The sequence below is a fragment of the Pipra filicauda genome, unplaced genomic scaffold (assembly GCF_003945595.2).
Source record: "Pipra filicauda isolate LSUMZ 115617 unplaced genomic scaffold, ASM394559v2 scaffold41_size5083284_pilon, whole genome shotgun sequence".
In the NCBI taxonomy this organism is placed as follows: Eukaryota; Metazoa; Chordata; class Aves; order Passeriformes; family Pipridae; genus Pipra; species Pipra filicauda.
This window is the reverse complement of record NW_024104554.1, coordinates 4,183,551-4,203,940: the sequence shown is the minus strand read 5'-3', so window position 1 is coordinate 4,203,940 and position 20,390 is coordinate 4,183,551. Positions and strand designations below refer to the sequence as shown.

General features: G+C 36.2%; 1 protein-coding gene across 13 annotated transcripts in view; it reads left to right on the top strand.

Annotated features, from left to right (window-relative positions):
- The window catches only part of MYT1L (myelin transcription factor 1 like), a 299,132-nt gene that overhangs the window by 230,949 nt on the left and 47,793 nt on the right, over positions 1–20,390 (top strand). For 6 of the 13 annotated variants that reach the window (XM_039385536.1, XM_039385537.1, XM_027726054.2 and 3 more), the window contains 6 exons: positions 2,146–2,357; positions 8,047–8,294; positions 10,559–10,795; positions 12,472–12,593; positions 12,957–13,019; positions 13,517–13,585. In XM_039385536.1, the coding sequence (XP_039241470.1) occupies positions 2,146–2,357; positions 8,047–8,294; positions 10,559–10,795; positions 12,472–12,593; positions 12,957–13,019; positions 13,517–13,585 (951 nt within the window). The remainder of the gene's footprint in view (positions 1–2,145; positions 2,358–8,046; positions 8,295–10,558; positions 10,796–12,471; positions 12,594–12,956; positions 13,020–13,516; positions 13,586–20,390) is intronic. The other 7 variants (XM_027726047.2, XM_027726046.2, XM_027726043.2 and 4 more) reach the window with 2 other exon arrangements.

Below are 20,390 nucleotides of genomic sequence, written 5' to 3'. Positions count from 1 at the left end.
ATCTGATCTTGATGATCTTTTCAAAAACCAGTGGTTCCATAGAATTACAGTTCTACAGAAGACTTTCGTCATTCCTGTTGACTTTGCTTTCCTTCCTCAGATTGTTTTTGGTGGGCTTTATCTTAACTGCCCCTAATTCAGTTTTGTACAACTCAGCATTCAACATCCCAGACAGGTTTCTTGGAGAAAGGTTCTTCAAATCCCATTAATTAAAAAAAAACCCAAACCACTCTTTGAGGGAATAAAACGGTTTCTCACTTGATGGAAAAAGATCAAATATGCAGTGGCTTTTACCACGGCTCATTACAGGGAAGCCACTGAAGTTAGTTGCCATAGAAAGAAGACAACTACTCAAAAGCAGCATCCTGTTTGCTGGTAAGCTCCCTAGGAAGTTATTCTGCAATCTTAACTTTGCTTGTGAGCTGCCTTGTGTTTTAGGTTTTATAGACAACTCAAATAATGCTTTTCATCTTGTCTCCTGCTTCCCTTTTACCTTGAATTCATTGAAGTATTTAAGATGAAGAACTTGGCAGCTATTTATAATATTTGCATGCAGGCAATTGATGGGCAGACAGAGATGTTTTAAGATTTACTCTTGAATATTTGTCTTCATCCCAGTTTCCATCCCACGTGCATTTGAAAGTTCTTACTTAAAAAGAAATCACAGTCATAGGACTTCTGTTCCACTGAAATTTCGGATTTTCATTGACAGTACAGGATCTGAATTGCATGTCTTTTAGCTAAATGTAGATTATCTTGAGACAGGATCAAACTATTATTCATATCAGCTCATTGTATAAATAAGCCCACTGTATTTTATTTGGAAGAAGGGTCTAAAGGAATGAGCATACATAAATCAAAGGGAGTAGTATAACTAATATGATTTCTTGGGTGATCTTTACATAAATATCCCGGCTAAATTCTATGAAAATGAATTCATTCACAAAAAACATGATATAATATTCAAAACCTATTTCTTACTATTTATCACATTTCATTTTGTCAGTCAGGATGATGATACTTCTGGTCTCATCTGAATTTATGATCCTATGACTGTTATAAATGCAGTAAAGAAGAAAAAAAAATAAAAAAGACTTGATTATATGAAGCTTGATTCCAGCAGAAGCACCTGAGGTGTGCTGCTTATCATCCTCACCTCCTGCTAAATGCAGTAGGTAGACACGCAGCACTGTGTAGCAGTTACTTCCTATGACCCAGTCATGTAACATTTTCTTATATAGATAGGGTTTGCAGGATCTGACCTTCATTTGACTGCTTTGAGAGCTGATGACTTCTGTGTCCACATGCAGAAGAAGCGTGTCAGTTGAGTTCACTACAGCATTCTTTCACTGAGATTTCATGAGTTTCTCCAACTGTTGAATTACATTAGTCAGGGCTTTTCCTGACTGTCCTCCCTCATCCTAAATGAAAGAGATATTAAACTGAAGCAGTTTTATTCTGTATTCATTCTCAGGACCTTCCTTGAGGTGTGCATCTGTGTATCAGGAATCGCAGCTCCTACCAGAACCTTGCATTTAAGGGTGAGCAGGACCTGCAAGGCAGCAGCTCAGAGTCAACAGAGCTTGTGAGACTCTCCTGTGTATTTCTCAAGATGAACATGGATTTTATATTGAAGGATGAAACAGGACTAGTTCCTTTTGAAAGCACACAGGAAAACATCATACAACTCTGTTGAAAGTTGAAAGAAATTCAGAGGAAACCCCATTAATTAAGTGGAGCTTCCAGTTCTATTTTTTCTTGTTGACATTTAAAGGAATTTGTCCAAACTTCTTCTGTCAGTCTGCTTGCCCCTCTTTCATTTACCTCCCAAAAGAAAAAATGTTTTCTGTGTGATGCAATTACACGGGGAAAGGGAAACCCTGAAGTATTTTAAAACAGAATTTTAAAATACATTTAGCTGCAGGATACATTTAGTGATATTGGAATTAATTTTGTTTAGGCTTTGTTCAAGAAAATATATATTGTTTGTCTGCTGAAAATAACCAAACTAAGGAAATGCAATAATATATTGCTGTCTCTTGAGTACAAGAAATAACTAAGATTTTCTAATCTGAACTATAAATTATGCACAGACATAGTAAACTGAACTGCATCTAACAAACTGTACATATCTTTAATTTCTAGGCCCATGTGCTTTGTTAAGCAGTTGGAGATCCCTCAGTATGGCTACAGAAACAATGTCCCCACCACCACACCCCGCTCCAACTTGGCCAAGGAACTAGAGAAATACTCTAAGACTTCGTTTGAATATAACAGTTATGACAACCATGCCTATGGCAAGAGAGCCATAGCTCCCAAGGTGCAATCCAGGGATATATCCCCCAAAGGATATGATGGTAGGAGGTGCACACTCTTATACATGAGAGACAAGTTTGCAGTTGATCATGTTGTTGTATATGTAAACATCATACAAATAAGACATGTTTTCATGTTCATACAGTATTATGAGGAATGCTGTCATGTGTAAGTTATTTTAAAGGCCTTTTTGAAAAAGTGTTGTTTTATACGGTGCTTACTTCAGGATTGTTGCACTGGCAAAAGAACATCTCCAGCTATTAAGCTCCTGGGATGTATTGAGATGGCAATAAAAGCTAAGTAATAGAGATAGTCCTTATGTTGCTGTCTGGGAGTCCTGGCCTCAAGGGTCACATCAGGATTTTCGCCTCTGTACAGTAGTTCAGGTAACCCATAAAGATAACATACTTGCTCTGTGGGGATATGGAGGTAGAAAACCTGGGTCTCATTGCACTTGAGAAATCACTGCTACTTACTTAATGAGGCATTTCTGCTTATTTTGTCCTCATAAATACACCAGTTGGATTCACTGAAAACCTAACATAAGTAACATGTTTAGGAATAGGCTGAAATTTGCTTCAGTTCAGGAGATGGATGGGGTCGGTCAGGCAAGAGGATTTTTATTAGGGGAGAAAAATGAACAGCAGGATAAAGAAGGGGAATTTGGATTGTAGCTTTTGAGGACATCAGGAATTTTTCAAGCAATACATTTATATATGCATATATATTGTATATGTGTGTATATATATATGTAAACTGTGCCTTTATCTCTTTCTTTTTTTTTTTTGAATGCTAGCAATTTATTTTTTGGTTAAAATATTTGATAGTGCCATAAGAAATTTCAGGCAGCTGTCAAATTTTTTGTTTAGGAACACAAAAAAACATATACTATACACAACAATTTATGTTGTTGCCTGAACACAGACTCTGACATTAGTTAAGTGGAGAAGGGGAAAATTGCTACACCCATTGCCTTCATATGTCTGATATTTTGGATATTTTGCTTTCTTGTATAATCAACAGGTATGTTCTTGCACTATAGCAGAAAGGAGAAGGCTCATGAAAGGCAACCTACTAGTAAAAGTGCCTTTTTTTTCCTTCTCTCATACCTTCATCTTATATGTCTGTATCATAAGGGCCTGAATGGGATTAAAGGTATAGCACTGACTCAGACTGTGGTTAGGAAAGTAATGAGTGTACATTAATATAAGGTAAATGAGTTATTAAATGTTGTATATATATTCTATCTACTCTTGTAGAAAGGAAAGAATCAGAGTATTGTTAAGGATCCTGTGAAAAAGCTTATTTTTAGATCACATTACTGATGCTTAGGAAACTGATACATATTTTTGTCATTTAAGGCTTCTTTTTCAGCAAATAATAACGAACTCTACTTTCTTTTCAAAATCACCAGAATTTAAAAATACATGTAACATTAAGCAAAAGTTTAACAGTGGCCTTAAATAATAAAAACCTATGGGGATAGGGCTCACTGACTTTATTTATACACTTATCTTCCTTTGATATAAATAGAAATTTTACTTAGATATAAGACTGGGACGAGGTTGCTTCACTGCTCAGTAATGTGAGCCAGAGAGGACTGTGGGACACTGTATATATGTGATTCATATATACACTATACTTGCTGGTATAGCAAGTATAAGGGGCTCTTGTGTACTCAGAACAACTGAAGCCCATTTAAGCTGGAGCAGGTTGTTTGCCAAAGAAAGGCTAATTCCATATGGATTTGTTCCATATTCCTGGCTCTGCAGGAGGCAACACACACTGCATCTGGTTCCAAGTGATGTGTGTGCTGTTTGGCCAGACAGACCTGACAAAGTGGTCCCAGAGGTGGGGCCTAATTTTAGTTTTCTTTGCACGCTATAAGTGATTTTCATCAAATCTTTAGGATTCACATCTCTCCGAAATTTTGTAAGTACTCCATCATATTTGCCTTAAATTGGCTCAGGAAAATCAGTTGAATTCTTAGAATGATGAAGTGAAATCCTGAGCACACTGAAATTAGTCAAAGTTTTGACCCTGACTTTGAATGGATCAAGGATTTTGCTGACAGTTATTGTAAATAGCTGAATATGAAGGAGATTTCAGGAAGAAACTCTTCACTTAAAAGAACCACTATTTCTCAAGAAACTTTAAAGTATTTAGAGGTGATTTTATATTTGTGTATAAAAAAATAATCTTGGCTACTATAGCCATTATGGAGGTACAGAGTGCATACCTATTATGTATGTCAGCCAAACATGTTTAATTAGAGCAGATTTAGTTCTGAAAAACCTGAAAGTAAGCCTAAGGTTTTGCTGGAAATGTGCAGGTAAACAGTGCTTTAGTCCTGACTATGAGACAAAAAGTCCAAGAATATGAAAAATCAATAACTTCATATCTCAATGCTTTTTAAATTATCAGCTAGTACTGTATTTTCATCATCAGAGAAAGGGATTATATGTTCAGTAAGTGTACAGTGAGTGACATGAACATAAATAGCTCCTTTGGTTTATTTCCTTGTTATTTTTTTTCTAGTAAGCTTTACTAAAAAACAAACAGAAAATGTATACCCAACCAACTGTTGGTTGGGTGGGATGATCTGATCATTCTTGAGAAATCTTGTATTTGTGGGCTTGTTTTTCCTTTGAAACCAGTTTCATAGTGTATTGGATGTTGGGCTTATGGTATATGGTAATAAAGATAAGAACAGCTGGACACAGCAGGCAGAGGTGATGGCAACACCTTCAGTGTTGCTCAGTTAATGGCAGGAGTTCCTCTCATTCCACCAATAGTCCTGGGTCCTTCTGTCTCCGATTTAATTAATCTCCTTCTGCAGTGCTCAGAAGGAGGTGAATCATTTTTTTTTCCTATTTTTTTCCTCTGCCTATAGAGGAAGCCTATAATGAATAGGTCAGGAAAAAGTGTTGAAACTGTAATTAATTTACATAATACATTCAGTATTTAGACAATAATGGGGATGGAGGTGCTTGGGCAGAATTGAATTCCACTCCGAATACCTTCCTTTGGGCTTTTATGTGTTTGGGATCTCTCCCACTCCTCTGTTGTTAATTAGTAAAAGAAGCCTGTAGACTTTGAGAGGTTCTTTGTAATCAGCCCCCAGGGATGTCTGATGGAAGAGCAGTTTGGGTATGCAGCTGGTTAGACCTGTGTCTGATGGGAAAGGTGTTCTCCACATTTGGTTTCACTCCGAATCACAAATCATAGATGGACTGCAGAGCTTCCAAAACCTGGTGCCTCAGGGGTGGACGATGTATCAAGCAGAATTATCTGTTATTGAAACAATGCAGCTTTCCCTTTATTAGTGAGCAGCATGATTTAGTTAATTAGAAATTGATGGTCTTTGTTTCTCCTAAAAAACTAATGTGAAATGAACAGTCTGGGTTATGTGACTCATCTTCAAATGTACAACTACAGTAAAGTTAAAATAACCATGGCCTTTTCTCTCTAAGTTTTGCTTAAATTATTGGTCATCTGAAAGCTGATAATTGTGTAGCATGCTTATAGCACTTTACATCTTCAAAGTGTTTTGCAATTGAATCACAACACAACTAAATTTTAGAAGCAACTTTCTCTTTATAGGGAAAATGAATTTGAGGGATATTATGGTTTGACCAAGGCCACAGAGGAGTCCATATCAGAGCCTGCATGAGGTTTTGATGGTTAGTTCTACGTATAAAGCTGCCTCCTTCCCTCCCTTTCTTTAGCACACATTCTCATATAGATATATATAATTTCCCATTTAGTATGTCTCTTATGTCTGTCTAAATGTGACCTACTATAACAAGACTAACATTTTTTGCAAATGACAAAAGTCTTATTTGTCCGTATGTATTTTGAAAAATATTTCTAATTTGACAAGTTCTAATTTGACAAGTGGTACAGGGTGCTTGCTGTGTTAACACAGTAGAAACTGAATTACTCAGTTATTTCCTTCCTTAAGTATAGGAAAATTCTTGCGTCTTGGATACTATAACAAAGTAACAATGGATAAATGCTGATTTTTTACTCAAACCACCACTGACTACTATATTAATAATGAAACTCTTGAGAAACAGTTCACAAATTTATTATTAGTGGATGCCCTGCTACAGTAGTGCTACAATGTGTTCAAAACAAAGAAATGTGATGAATGTTTAGCATTCACTTCATTTTAAAAAAAAAATCACACCCTGTGCATTATGTGGCTTTCCTGAGAAAACTCCATCTGTTATGATTTAAGTGAAATACTATTTCCTTTGCAGTAAAAATAACGCCATGATTTTTTTTTCAGAGAAAGGAGAATGACATAAACTCTAGCAGAGATATTTTGCTTTCAGATTCTTCTTTTGAACCCTGCCTGCCTACCAAAGCAGCCTGTGGTTCACAAATGGGCTGTGCTCATGGGAGCACATTATTATATGTATGTCTGCTCCAACAAATACAACTGAAGAGTCTGGCATTTAAATGGAGCCCATCACAGAAGAGCTCTAGCTAAGGCCTGACCTTTTTTGTAAAGTTCTCTAATCAGCATGCTAGTTGGTTATTGTTACACTGTGCTATAAGATTTCATCTCTGCAGTATACATTTACATCTTAAGGGAAAATAGTTGCTGTAATATGCATGTATGTATCCTCTGACCTTGACTTTTATTTTTTTAATGAAAATACATAAACTTTTAGATTTTGGAGGTGAGCTCATACTTTCTTGCGTTTTTTATGAACACTTTTAAAACAGTTCATTTGGGAAGAGGGTTGGAGAAATAAGTGGGCTAATAGGGCTGTTTTCCGTTATTGCTATGATACCTGTGGCTGCAAAGAGCATTACTTAAAAGCAGCAACAGTGCTGCCTTGTATTTAGATAGGCTGGACATGAGCATTGTCAGTGCCTTGGCTCTCCTGTGACCTCCTGTGGCTTCTGTCGGTCAGAGTACAGCCGGGCATTGCTGCCCTCGGTGTGAGCAGGAAAGGGTGTCTTGATCCTGACTGTTTCTATGAAGAGTTGTAGGTGCTTGGGTTGTTTGAGGGGGGGCACATTTCACTTGTACCTGTTGCCATTTAAACAGCCACTGCTTCTGCCTTTGTGCAAGTCATGGTAAAACTCACATGTGACAATGACCTTTTCTTTTCTGTAGTGCTTCTTTCCTTTGTGATGACCACTACCATAAGACTTGCCTGTGACGTAGGAAGAAAAAAAGCTTTTAGAAAGCATGGGCTGTTTGTGGACATATGGGTGGCACTGTGGCCCAGAGGCCAAGCCCATCAGCCTTATGGTGGGCTTGATCTCCAATAGCTCTGGGGAGTCTAGGCCTTAAATTAACGGTTTGCTTATGTAAATAAGAAAAGATCCTGTAGTGTTACGTTGCCTGTCATTAATAAAAATGAATGAGCTGAGCAGATTGTACCTTATGTCTGACTATATATGTGGGGTAAAAGCAGTGTTTCTGTGTCTTTATTTTTTTTCTAAATCCAGCCTGTTTGTCAGAACGATTCATGATCACATCATGCAGATTTTTACAGGAGATTATTTCATACAAGTTCACACATGTAGCATAAAAAACTCACAGACAGAAATCAAGAAATACAGCCATCAGTCTTATTGCGGGCTTTTTTTTTTTCGCATTGGTTACTGTTCCTCATTATAAATTTCACCTCCAGCAGTTTGTTTTTCTCTTCACTTATACAGAATGCTCCTTCTATTGAGTCATCCTTGTCATATTTCTTCCCACAGCTAAACGCTACTGTAAGAATTCAAGTCCAACCAGCAGCACAACAAGCAGTTATGCCCCTAGCAGCAGCAGCAATATGAGTTGTGGTGGAGGCAGCAGTGCCAGCAGTACCTGCAGCAAGAGCAGCTTTGACTATACTCATGACATGGAGGCAGCGCACATGGCTGCTACTGCTATTCTGAATCTCTCCACTCGCTGCAGGGAGATGCCTCAGAACCTCTCCACTAAGCCTCAGGATCTCTGTGCGAGGGTAAAAATTAGTAATTCTGTTTGTTGATGAAGATTTCTCTTAACTGTACTTGCTCGGTGGCCCTGATAGAGAGAAGAATAGCTTTAGTACATCTTACCTTTTTTCCCTCCTCGAAATTAACATAATCTGGTGGCTCTGCTAAAGCAAGGAAAAAAAAAAAAGAAAGATATAAACTGCTCACAAGTATCCCAGGAAATCCCAGTGTTTTTATGAAAGGATGATACTAATAGCATGTACTCCTTTTTTTGATTTCTCTCTTACTATAATTATAAAAGATGTTTGGATTGCTCAAATAATATTGTTTGCACTACTGATTATTTTTTTTTGTTAAAATAGTTCAATTCATAGATTTTGTGAAAGGATTAAGATTTAACTCTGTATTTTCATTTAAAAGTCACAAAGGGGACCTAAGATTGTAAGATTTAGTACAAATTTCAGACATACTACTGTGTACTACAATTTCTTGCCTGTCTGTGATACCACAGTTCTTAATACGTTTGAAAGGAACAAATCTATGCAGGTGACTTTAAATGTGCTTAACAGTATTGCAGGGTCACTAATGTTCTGTATGTTCATAGAGCCTCAGTATATTATAAAATGGCTCTACAGATACAAATAAAAGCTTTTGTCACTAAGATTTCTGCATTAAGAAAAAACAGTGCTCTATTAACATTCATTAAATATTTGGGAGAAGATTATTTTTTTCATTATAAACTTCTAAGTTCTGGCTCTGATAGCTGTTCAGAAATAAGTATTTAACATGCATAAGCAAACAGTACAGTGCTGCCTAGAGGAGACCACTAGATGGCTGAGCAGACAGATGCAGTGCAGAGGAAACATTTTTATTGTGCTTGTAGAGAGCTTTTGAGCTGGCAGACATGTTCTGTTCTTCTACAGTTAGCAAAGGTTTGCTTCCCCTTATCGTGTAAAGCCCCTCGATCATTCATAACAAATTAAACCTGTAGCAGTAGGTATTAGTAATAATCATGATTTAAGCCAGAATGGCGAGCAACTTTGTTTTCAAATGCTGCTTTTTATATTAATTTATTTAGTACTCTTCAAGAGGGAAATCTCTCATATGTAAATAAATGCAATTGTTCTCTATATCAACATGATGGGAGAAGCTGGAATAAAATGCTAAAAATCTTCTGTGTCTAAACCAGAAAGGGCTTCTTTCCTAATGTCACTTTATATTGAGACTGAAGGAATGAATCTAAGAAGAAAAACAGGTATTTTCTAAATTAAATTGGCAGCAGCAATTAGATATAAGCTCTGACAAAAGGCAGTAATTCAGAAAGAGAGATTTGCATTCACAGTGCTTTCTTGCAGTTCTGTTATTACTAAAGAGGAGGGAAAGTCACCAGACATACAAGGAGTTGATCACATTCACGTTAGTTTTGAAACCAAATATCTCATGGAACATTTCATTTTCGGAAGGATGAGGGATTCTTTGTTGGTATTTTTGTTTTATCTGCCCTTAGTTTTTTTCATTTTGTGTTCATTTTAAGATTCTTATTTCTCCTCAGCTAGTATAAGAGACAACCCTTGTTCATTTCTACAAAAGAAAAAGTCAGAGCCTGTACTTACCCAATTTTTCACAGTACCTCAGTTGTCACAGAAATTGGTACAAACTATTATCAAGATAGATATATGAAATGTTAGTACGTGTTCATCTGCAGGGAAAGAGCTGTGAAATTTGAATGCATTTCCTCATTGGCAAATGGTGTCTAAAAGGACTTATATATACCCTACCTCCCTGTTTAATTTTCTGATGTTATCTATTCAAGCATTGACTGGTAATGTTAAATAAAGAAAGAAACAAAGATTATTTGATGCTAGCTGTTTTTTGTTACTCCAATCACCCAGACAGATGTCAGGACTTAGAACAAGAATTATGCAGATGTTACCTCATAGGTACCCACCTGTGACAGAATAAATCAAGAATATAAAGACAATGGCAAGAAAGTACCTTTACAGATTTCTCCTTTATGTAAGAGATTTTGCACCTATGTGCTGTTTGGCAGAAGGGGGACTGAAGACTCTCTCCTTTTCCCCAAAAACATCAGATTAGCCATTCAGGAAGAAATCTACTTTAACAGCATTAATGTTGTGTAACAGCATCATGCTATGTGTAGGAGGGGGCTCAATGCTTACAATCTATACAGGAATGGAAAAGCATTTTATCACTCTGCTAGGCAGTCAGATTGAAGAAGAGGTAGTGGTTTACTGAAGCCAAATTAACAATATTTTTCTTATTTTGACAGAATCCTGATATGGAAGTCGATGAAAATGGGACGTTGGATCTGAGCATGAACAAGCAGAGGCAGCGAGATGGTTGCTGTACCATTTTGACACCACTGGAGCCAATGTCCCCACAACGGCAAGCCGTGATGAATAACCGGTGTTACCAACTGAACGAGGGTGACTGCTGGGACTTGCCAGTGGACTACACTAAAATGAAGCCAAGTAGGATAGATGAAGATGATTCCAAAGAGATTAATGTATGTCTTTTTCATCTATTAGTTCTTGTTGCAGTCTAATTTTGGCAATTCATTAATTTTCTAAAATTTGGAGAGAAACAGGAAACAAAATTAATATGTGATAAAACTGGTGGTTTTCTACAAAAAGTACTTTCTGCTGGTTAATCTTTAGGACTGTATCATTCTGGCACACATCTGATCTGTGACTAAGTTCCATAAGACAACATTTGAACCATGAATGTGAATCATGTTTTCTAACAGCATCATCTTGTTAACAAATATTTTCTGCAGTAAAGACATTTTGCTATATCCAGATTACGTTACTCTGTATACTGGGATAATCGTCTCTGAAGACAAGATATTCTCCTGAATTTGAAAACTATAAATGATGTGCTGAGTATTTGAAGGCATGTGTTACTTAGAAATCAATTTAAACAAAAGCAGCAGAGTGTAATGTAAACTTTCAACTGTTTCAGTTAATCTTCTAAGTTTCTTACATGCTCTTCATAGCTCTAAGTGTAAGGGCCTGTAGTAATGAAATACATTCTTTCAAGAATACAGTGAAGGGATATTAGAAATCAGTGTTACTTTCCGATTCATAATACCAAGACAACAGCAAAACCCTTTAAACAGAAGAGGCAAATAGAGAAAATATGTTAGTGAATTAGTATTACTGTTCAAAACGTAGTATAGGTAGGACACTGAAGACGTCTGCTGACAAGGTTCAATGTCACTGCTTTTCTCCATCAGGTTTTAACCCTTAACCATTATGCATCTTAAAATCCTACACTCAATTCAATTTAGCTGTTTGAAGACTTCTATAGATTGATTTTTCTTGGCTTATAACAGAAAATTAGGCTAATCATTTGTGTGTAGCACATCTCTTGCCAATTTTAATTAAAATGTAAAACTGTTTTCAGTATCTTTGAAATATGGCATTTTCACTAGATACCCCGAATACATTCTAGCTTTGGTTATACTTATGGTTTTGCTACTCATTTCATTGGACTGGGCAGGAAATCTGTCACTGTCAAGGAAATGTGAGTTAAAGCAGCAGAATCTTTCAGAGCAGGCAGAACTGCCTTATTCTACTGTGGTGTTTATAGCACCATCTGCAGGAATCACTGAATCCCTGCATTCAGTCACTACATTCCTGAAATAGATGGGTTTGAATTTCTGAATACATCAGTAAAGTAAATTACAAACTATATAATTCTGTTTTGCCAGACAGATCCATTGAGATTTGTCCCAGATTGAGATTCTGTGTGTAAATGTTAAGATTGTTCCTCTTTCATTTTTGAGATTATCTAAATCCTTCAAAATGTTATTTAAGGTGGCTTTTTGATGCATAAGATACTGTATTTAGTCATCTTTTTTGCCTTTCCACTCCTTTGTGGCGACTTTAGGGAAAAAAGCAGTCTTTTAGAGCAAAATAATATGACAACTATAAAAAAAGCTGGGGTTTATCTTTATTTTTTCTTTTCTAGTTAAATGAAATATATAGTTCACATATTGTGAAGTCTTCATCAAAATATTCAAATATAATTCAAAAGTTTAATAGGTGAAAGAATATAAAATAATTTCATTATTTTTCTCTATCAGAATGGGATAAGAAGGAGATACCACCTGATGACTATTATTTTATCTAAGTTGTAACCTCATCTAGCTGAAATTAATGTGTATATATTTGCCTGTAGCCGGAAGATTTGGATCCTTTCCAAGAGGCACTTGAAGAAAGAAGGTATCCTGGTGAAGTTACAATCCCAAGTCCTAAACCCAAATATCCTCAATGCAAAGAGAGCAAAAAGGATTTAATAACGTAAGCATAATGTGAGGTGAAATTATTTTTCTCCTTTTAACCTTTTCTCTCTTTGTCTTTTTTTAAACCAACGAATACATATACGCCTTGCAGTATGAGCATGCAACATTTGCAGCATATAAATGTTTCAAACTGCCAGTTAAGTAAAGTGATAAGCTAATGTGTATTTGCTTGTTCTTAATGATGCTATATTGTATTGAGACGCCATTTTCATTTAAACCGGTTCATTTTGCAGCTTTTCGATTAGGATGCTTAAAACCCCTTGCAGTCATTGCAGCTAAACTGGAAACAATGAAACTTTTAAAAGTTTTTTTTTTAAACATACTTACTATTTTGGCTGTTTTTGTTTTTGTTTGGTGGCAGATGTCCAACACCAGGGTGTGATGGGAGTGGTCATGTGACTGGTAATTACGCCTCACATAGAAGGTGTGACTTCATTTTTTTCATGGTGGATTCTGTCTTTTCAATTTATTGTTTTCAGCTTACCTCAACAATGCTGTCAAAGTAAAACGTTGAACTATGTGTTAACCCTTTGAGTAATATATGTTGATCTTAAAAGCATGCTAATTTGTGTGTTGTATAAACGTCTTTTATTTTTAAATAGATTACTAAAATTTCCAAAGTATTCTTAAGCATTTAAGTAGTTAACCCAGGAATCTCAAATATTTTTGTTATATTTTACTAGTTCATAGAGAAACAAACAAACAAACAAGACCATTTACAGTATGTAATTTTGGAAGTAATGTTGATAACTAAATATATTCAGAGGGTTAACTATATTACAGAATTCAATATTACAGCACTTGCCCCATCGCTTTTCTGCATTACAAACTTTTACTTTTTAATTTTTATGTTGTGTTTGTTTGGGAGTGTTCAGCTAATGAGAAGGTTAACATACTTGTATGTCCTGCCATGTCTTACAGTTTATCTGGCTGTCCCTTGGCTGACAAAAGCATTCGAAGTATGCTGGCCACGAGCTCACAAGAACTCAAGTAAGATATAAAGAACAAATATTTTCTTTATAAATATTTATTTTACTGAAAATTGTGTATAGTTGTATCAGAAATTAGAAACACTGTCTGGAGAGCTGCTGCAGAAGAGGCTGATCCTGCTTGGAACATGCATTGAAGTCTCTTACAGAAATTCCATACAGGGGGGCTCTATACATAAATCTGTTGACGTAGCATTTCCTTTTGTGTATTCACTAGATACAGGGATAGAGAAAAGTCAGAACTTCTGGAATTCAGTTTTTTTCTGAACTTTGGTTTGCTAGTTAGAACAGAAAATTCTCATACAATTAGACTGATGAAACACTTCTGATTGCACAAGCAGTAAAGTGCTGTAGTTTCTCAGACACAGATTGGAGGGAAGAGAAAACAATTTGTTTTTCCCAAACGCATAATTTTCCCCAGGTTCGTATCATTGCTATCAGTCTAATGCATTTTCTCATTTAACTATGTTTTTCAGTGTTTACTTAGTTATTCCCCAACTTAAAATAAATTCTTTACAATTCCTTTCATTTCTTTGGACTAAAAATTGTGAACAATGGACGTTAGAGAATCGTGAGATTTAGCTTTGCTCTGTCTTCCTGCACCATATACTCTACTGCAACTCTCTGTGTGGAAGAGCTATAGCATTTCTTAGTGCTGTGAGATAGTGGTACTCCTGAGTTGGTACTTTGGTTAACATGGAAAGATGTTCACAAGAAATTAGGAAAATTGGTTAGAAAAAGTATGAATGGATAGCTTATGCTGCCACGCTAAGAAATATTCTGTCTTTACAATACATGAGTACCTTAAATAGCATTTCATGAGTTCAGTACATACCCTCATTAAAAAAAAAAACAATCTTGATGTAAACCATGGAAAAAATAAGAAAGCAAGCATAAGAAAACTGCTGGAATAAGATTGCTCTCTAGTCTTAGCTACCCTAGTTGCTAGATGTAAACAATAGGTGCAAAATTTAGATTCTTTTCCACACTGTCAAAAATAATGTTTTGAAATTATTAGCTTAGGTCATGCTGGTATATGCTGCCAGAAGGCTATGGGATATGCAAAAGGGGATGTAAATGAGATCAGGGAAAACATTTAAGTATAAGCAGAAAAAGATATGCACACCCCAGAGAAACTCAGATTCAGATCTGGATTTTGGGTTGTGATGGGTCAAGTGGTAGAAATTGGAGGAAATGTAAATGCATAAGCAAAACACAGATAAGACTCTTGAGGCAGCGTGACTCTTGAGGCAGCACATACTTTGCTGCTTTAACCCTTTATAAAGTTTCTACTTGTCTTTTTAAATTACCACATCTCCTCTGCCTTTCTCAAACATCAAACCTATCTACTAGAGACCAGGAAGAAAAAAAAAAACACATTTGAGACCTCACTTTTGTCTCATGCCATTCTCTCTACCTATTTCAAGTTTTGCCTAAGCAAAGAGAACAAAATAATTTGAAGTTATATTTCTAGGTTTAGTATCTATTCTTTATTAGCATTTAGCATAAATTATTAATTTAGCAGGTATCGTTATACCTACTGAACACATAAAACTCTGTTAAATTTGAAAATGCCAGAATTTTAAGCAGGCTTACTTAACTCAGTTCACTTTTGCATTTGCATTATATGGCAAGCCTTCATTTTCTGATCATGTATTTTTCCACAGGATAACAGTAAATCATTGCACAGGGCAGACAGTAATCACTGCCTAAGCAACTAATGAATTTCTTCTCTTTTCCTCATTATCCCATGTGAGGCCCTGTCTGTTATTCACTGCAGTTTTCTCAAACTGCACTCTGAAGATGTAGCTACTAATTCACTCACACATTTGCCACTACCATTGCATCTGAGTGTTTCCTAATTAATTTATCTCAGTTCTGAAAGAATTAATTTATTTTCATCTTCAGTTATACTCTGACATAAGTCAGTGTTGATATTATCCCCATTTTAAAGCCAGAAAAATTAGACATATAATTTCAGTTGCTCAGTTGGATACTTTCAGGGCTCAATTTGTCAGAGTTCTTCACATTATATAGAACTGTATAGTCTCAAAGCCAAGTACCCTTGAATTTGCTTGGAGCTGTGGGAATTTAGCAGATCTACATGATGAGTGATTGACCCTTTGTGAAAAGGGATGAACTCTGAAAAGTGGGACAGAGTTCAGTGTTTCGGAACAGCCAGACATCCGTTCTCCTACCCCGAAAGTCCCAGCTTCCACTTGGCCCATTTGCTCTGTCCTGTTTTTCATCATTTTTTCTACATTATTCCCTGTCTCAAGTTCCTTGTCCGATCAGCCCATCTCCAGCCTCCATCACATTTATATTTTTATTGTCCTCTGTCTCTACATCCAGTGAAGTCGGTACAGAGACAGAAATAAAGTATTTTAGCATTTCTCACATATATTTCAAAGCAGGGAAGTAGGAGTCCTATGGAAGGCAGCATCCTTTATACTCATTTAGCTCTCATTTATGCTCTTGTTCTCTGCTTAAGAGGGAAGAAGATGTGATCATGTAAATGTAACGAGTATGCACAAAGCAGCTAAACCAAAGCTATATAAGCGAATTTGATTTTGAAATTTTTGAACTGTGAAGTACTTCGTTTACATCTGTTATATTTCTATGTGTGAGGTCTGGGAGTATAATTTCCTTATTTCTAAAATGAGCAAGCTGATAAGAAGCCATTCCATAATATGGGATACTACTGACTCTGTCAGGCCACCAGCCACCATGGGAACTTTTGGTATCTGCTATACAGGTGACCTGGACTGCTGTCATAACAAATAGCAGTAGAAGGTTTAGTGGTCTGCATGGGCTGGCACCAGGAGGAGGTGGGGAACATTGCTGGTATATTTTGTACATGTTTTCTGACAGCAGAAGGGTAGTGAGGATCAGTAACCTTGGCTCCTGCCCCAGGCTGTAGAGGGAAATGTACACACATTTTTTGCCTATATCCCAAGCTGAGATCCCTTCTGTCCTGTCCCTACCAATCTGTACTCTTCTCATCTCTTCATCTTCTATTTCTTGTTCATGTTTTCAGTGTAGTTGTTTCCAGTCCTCCATAAAGATTTCAACCTCTGTAAGATTTCTGGCAAATACTTGCTTAATGTGTGGGGTACAGAGAACAGTTGATAGTGCAGTAGAAGAATTGATAGTGCAGCGTAGGGATCATATTTCTGGACTGCGTAGTTTGGAAGGATTTAATACTTCTGTGGCTTTGCCATGTGGCAAATATCACATGTATGCTGGTAAAGCCTTTATATCACATTTTACCGATACATAATCTCCTTGTGTATTGTTCAACACACACAAATATTGTATAATGCAGCGTCCTAACTGGAATTTTGCTAGCACACTGGTTCTTTTTGTGCCCCAACTAAAATATAAAATATCAGACATTTCAAATAATATTAATAAATAATATCAGTCAAGTAATATAAGAATCCAGAAAGGTTAGATGAAAGTTTATTTTGCTTAACAGTTATGCTTACTGTATTGCCTTTTGGTAGTTGTGGCTCCAGGATTCCGTCACCCACATATCCTGGCTCCCAGAATACTAATGTTACAGTTTTCAGTTAAATTGTTCCAAAGTCAGCATAATTATTCCTTACCACCCATGCTTCTCATCTGTAAGGGTTCTTGCTCAGGTTTACCATGCAGATTGCCCGATTTTCCACTTTCATCCGAAGCTCAGGTGGAAACACGAGAATCTTTGTGCATAGTTTATCAGCAGAGCAAAGCAGTTACACAGCGTGGTCAGTGATCTCCAAATAATAAAAGAATTTCTTCTGCTTTAATTTTCAGTTACTGCTGCTGACAAAAAAAACCCAAACCAAACCAAAACAGGTCAACAGCTTTAAGGCTCTCTACAGAAGTGAGTGTCTGGCAAAGATCCAAACTTTTCCAGTATTAAGATTTTTGGTTTATAGTACTTGTGAAAAGTAACTAATTTTTAAAGGACCTAGGGATACTATACTGATGACTAAGCTTAACTATGATGGGAAGGCAATTAACAGCCCACCCAGTGACAGCTACCAATATTAAAATATTCATAACTTAATTCCAGTTTAATCTTACCCAGGGGCTTTTTCCTATCAGTTTTCCTTATTTATTCCTTATCATAGCAGCTTTTTCTAACAGTTACAATTACTTCAAAACTGTAATTCCATTGTGGAATTATAAATACTATTAAAAAGCAACATTTTGAAGCACTTTAAATATTATTCAAAACAAAATTTAAAAAACCAAACCTAACAAAACAATAACAACAGCTCAAGGCTAAAATTAATTATTGTTTTTAAAAGGACACATTTTGATCATCAGAAATCAATCCCAGACAAAATGTAGCATACTGGCTGAGAACATTTCTACTCAGTGTCCTGCCAATGTGAGAACCAGAGAACCCAGTACCAGAGACTCACAGAAAATTACAACCTTACTTCTACTTAGTGCTACTTTGATGTAAAAATAATCAGTTTTTCAAAGACCATGGAAAACTAAGCATTAGCTTGGTCTGCCATGGAACTGAATATCATATTGTCAACATTTACTCTCATTTCTTTGGGTCAGTTTTCTTCCGGAAAATCCCATTAGTGCTTATATTAAAGAATCTGAACCTCAGAAAGGTTTGCAGTTCGAGTAGGTGCCTATAAGTTTGGATAATTCTCTAATACTGTTGTAATAAGCCCGATTCTTCAGTTCCAAAGCACCTGTGTGGATTTTTCGTGTCATTGTTTTCTGTGGTGCATGTCTTTTGGTATTTCCCTATGGCACTTACAGGGAGGAGTACAGACTCCTTTCCCTCACTGCAATGAAAGCTTTTTGATTTCCACATCTCTTCTTAACTCAAAGTGAGGAGCTCAGTCTATTTTTCCATGTTCTCAACAAGGAAGTGAGTTGGAATTTCTGTGCCTCCATCTTTTTTCCGTGTCACTCTGCCTTAATTTCCATATTCTTGCTGATCATCTGGTACTCTTTCTCTTAATTTCCTTTCATCTTTGTGTCCCTGTTCCCAGATGTGTCATCCTAGTGGTGTTCAGATGGAAAAGTAAACTTCTCTGAAACTCTCCCTCTTAGCCACAACTCTTCTAGGAAAAACTACTCCATGAAATACAGGTTTTTTCTGGATAGAAATGATATCCTTACCTCATGCTTCTAGGAGATGCTCTTCCATATTACTGTAATCCCTATTATTGATTCTTATTGATGTGATTTTACTGCAGTTTGCTAGACAAGAACTAGGAAGAAGAGATACCCTCTCAGAAATGGAGAAGCTTCTGTTGTTTTTATTCTTAAGAATACATAAAATAAAATATTACTGAAAAAATAATACTATCTTCTTCCTTGCTTTAGACATCTGGCAAAAATTAGGCCTTCTAAAAGAAAAATTTAAAATCCAGAAACAAAAATTAGTAAGATATATTAGTAAAACACCATAGAAACATTTCCCTTGTTAGATAGGTAACCACTTTATTCTTGGACATTGATCAGTACTTATACTCTTTTAAACCTTGATAGCTCTCCCAATATACAGTTCTTTATCTAATAAAACCAGTTATTTCTGCAGATATCTGCTTAGCTGCTGAAGTGATTTCTCTACCTACATTCTGTGTTTTCCAGTTGAGGTGTTTCTGATGTTCAGTTCCTGGGTGTACATTTGTTGCTTCATCTGCACAGAAGTATTATCCCTTGCCTTGCCTTGCCTTGCCTTGCCTTGCCTTGCCTTCCCTTTTCTACCCTTCCCTTCCATTTTCCTGCTGAGATTACATTTGTCGTCCTATAAGAATGCAGCAAGACTGAGACCCATTATATAGTTTTCAGTCACTTTTATCTTATAAAATTACTCTTTGTTGCAAGAGAAAGAACCATTTCCATTCTTATTATCACTTTTTTACCCCTGTTGTTTATGTCTTTTTTTCCTACATGGGAAACTTAATTGAAGTTGTCATTACAGTTTTTCTTGAATACTGAGATTGTTGAGCCTAGTAAGTAACCTTGTGTTATGTTGAAATACTCCTTTGATGCTAAGTACGTATCCTTTGAATCTGTAGACACTTTCTGAAATTCCTTGATGCTTTAGCTAACTTTTGTATAGAAAATGTAATTGCAAAGACCAGATGCGATGTATTTGGAGAAATGTTAAAAGTTGCTAGAGTGAGCCATTTGTAAATTACAGTGTTTTATTAACTTATCTGCAATGTTGTGGTAAAAGAAACTGAACAAACTGTAGTGTTTAATGTTTTTTTTCAATTGCAAGTTAGTGTGCAAGTCTAATTTAAATTATTAAAAACAAAACCAAGGAACATAGGTCCCTAATTATTAGTTCACCTATAAGGAATAATCTTTCCCATTTTGTTCAACTAGATCCTTGGGCCAAGTGAAATTAGGAATCTCATGTGGTTTCAGTGGGTTTTTTTTGCATTTTTGTTTCCTGTATTTATTGCAGATTTCCACTTGGATACCTTATCTTTGATGGCAGCATGCATGCCTGGCCAGAACAGAACACCTTGGGCTCTGTTCCTGCACTTCTCAATACTCAAATGGGCACTGTAGGTTATACCTAGCATTTCCAACCTCATGTTGTGTGGTGTTATGATAATGTCCTTTGTATAGAAACCCATCATCTGCAGCAACCTCATCTCTGTAGTCGCAATAAGTTTTACATATGGAAGTGGCTGGGCTTTTTCTCTGTTAGAATAACTCATTCAGGCTCTGGTAAGGTTGAGTCATTCCATTTTTCTCACTTAAGTTTGTCAACTTTTGTCTCCAAAGTGGAAAACACTTGAATTTTGTTTACATAAGATTCTTCA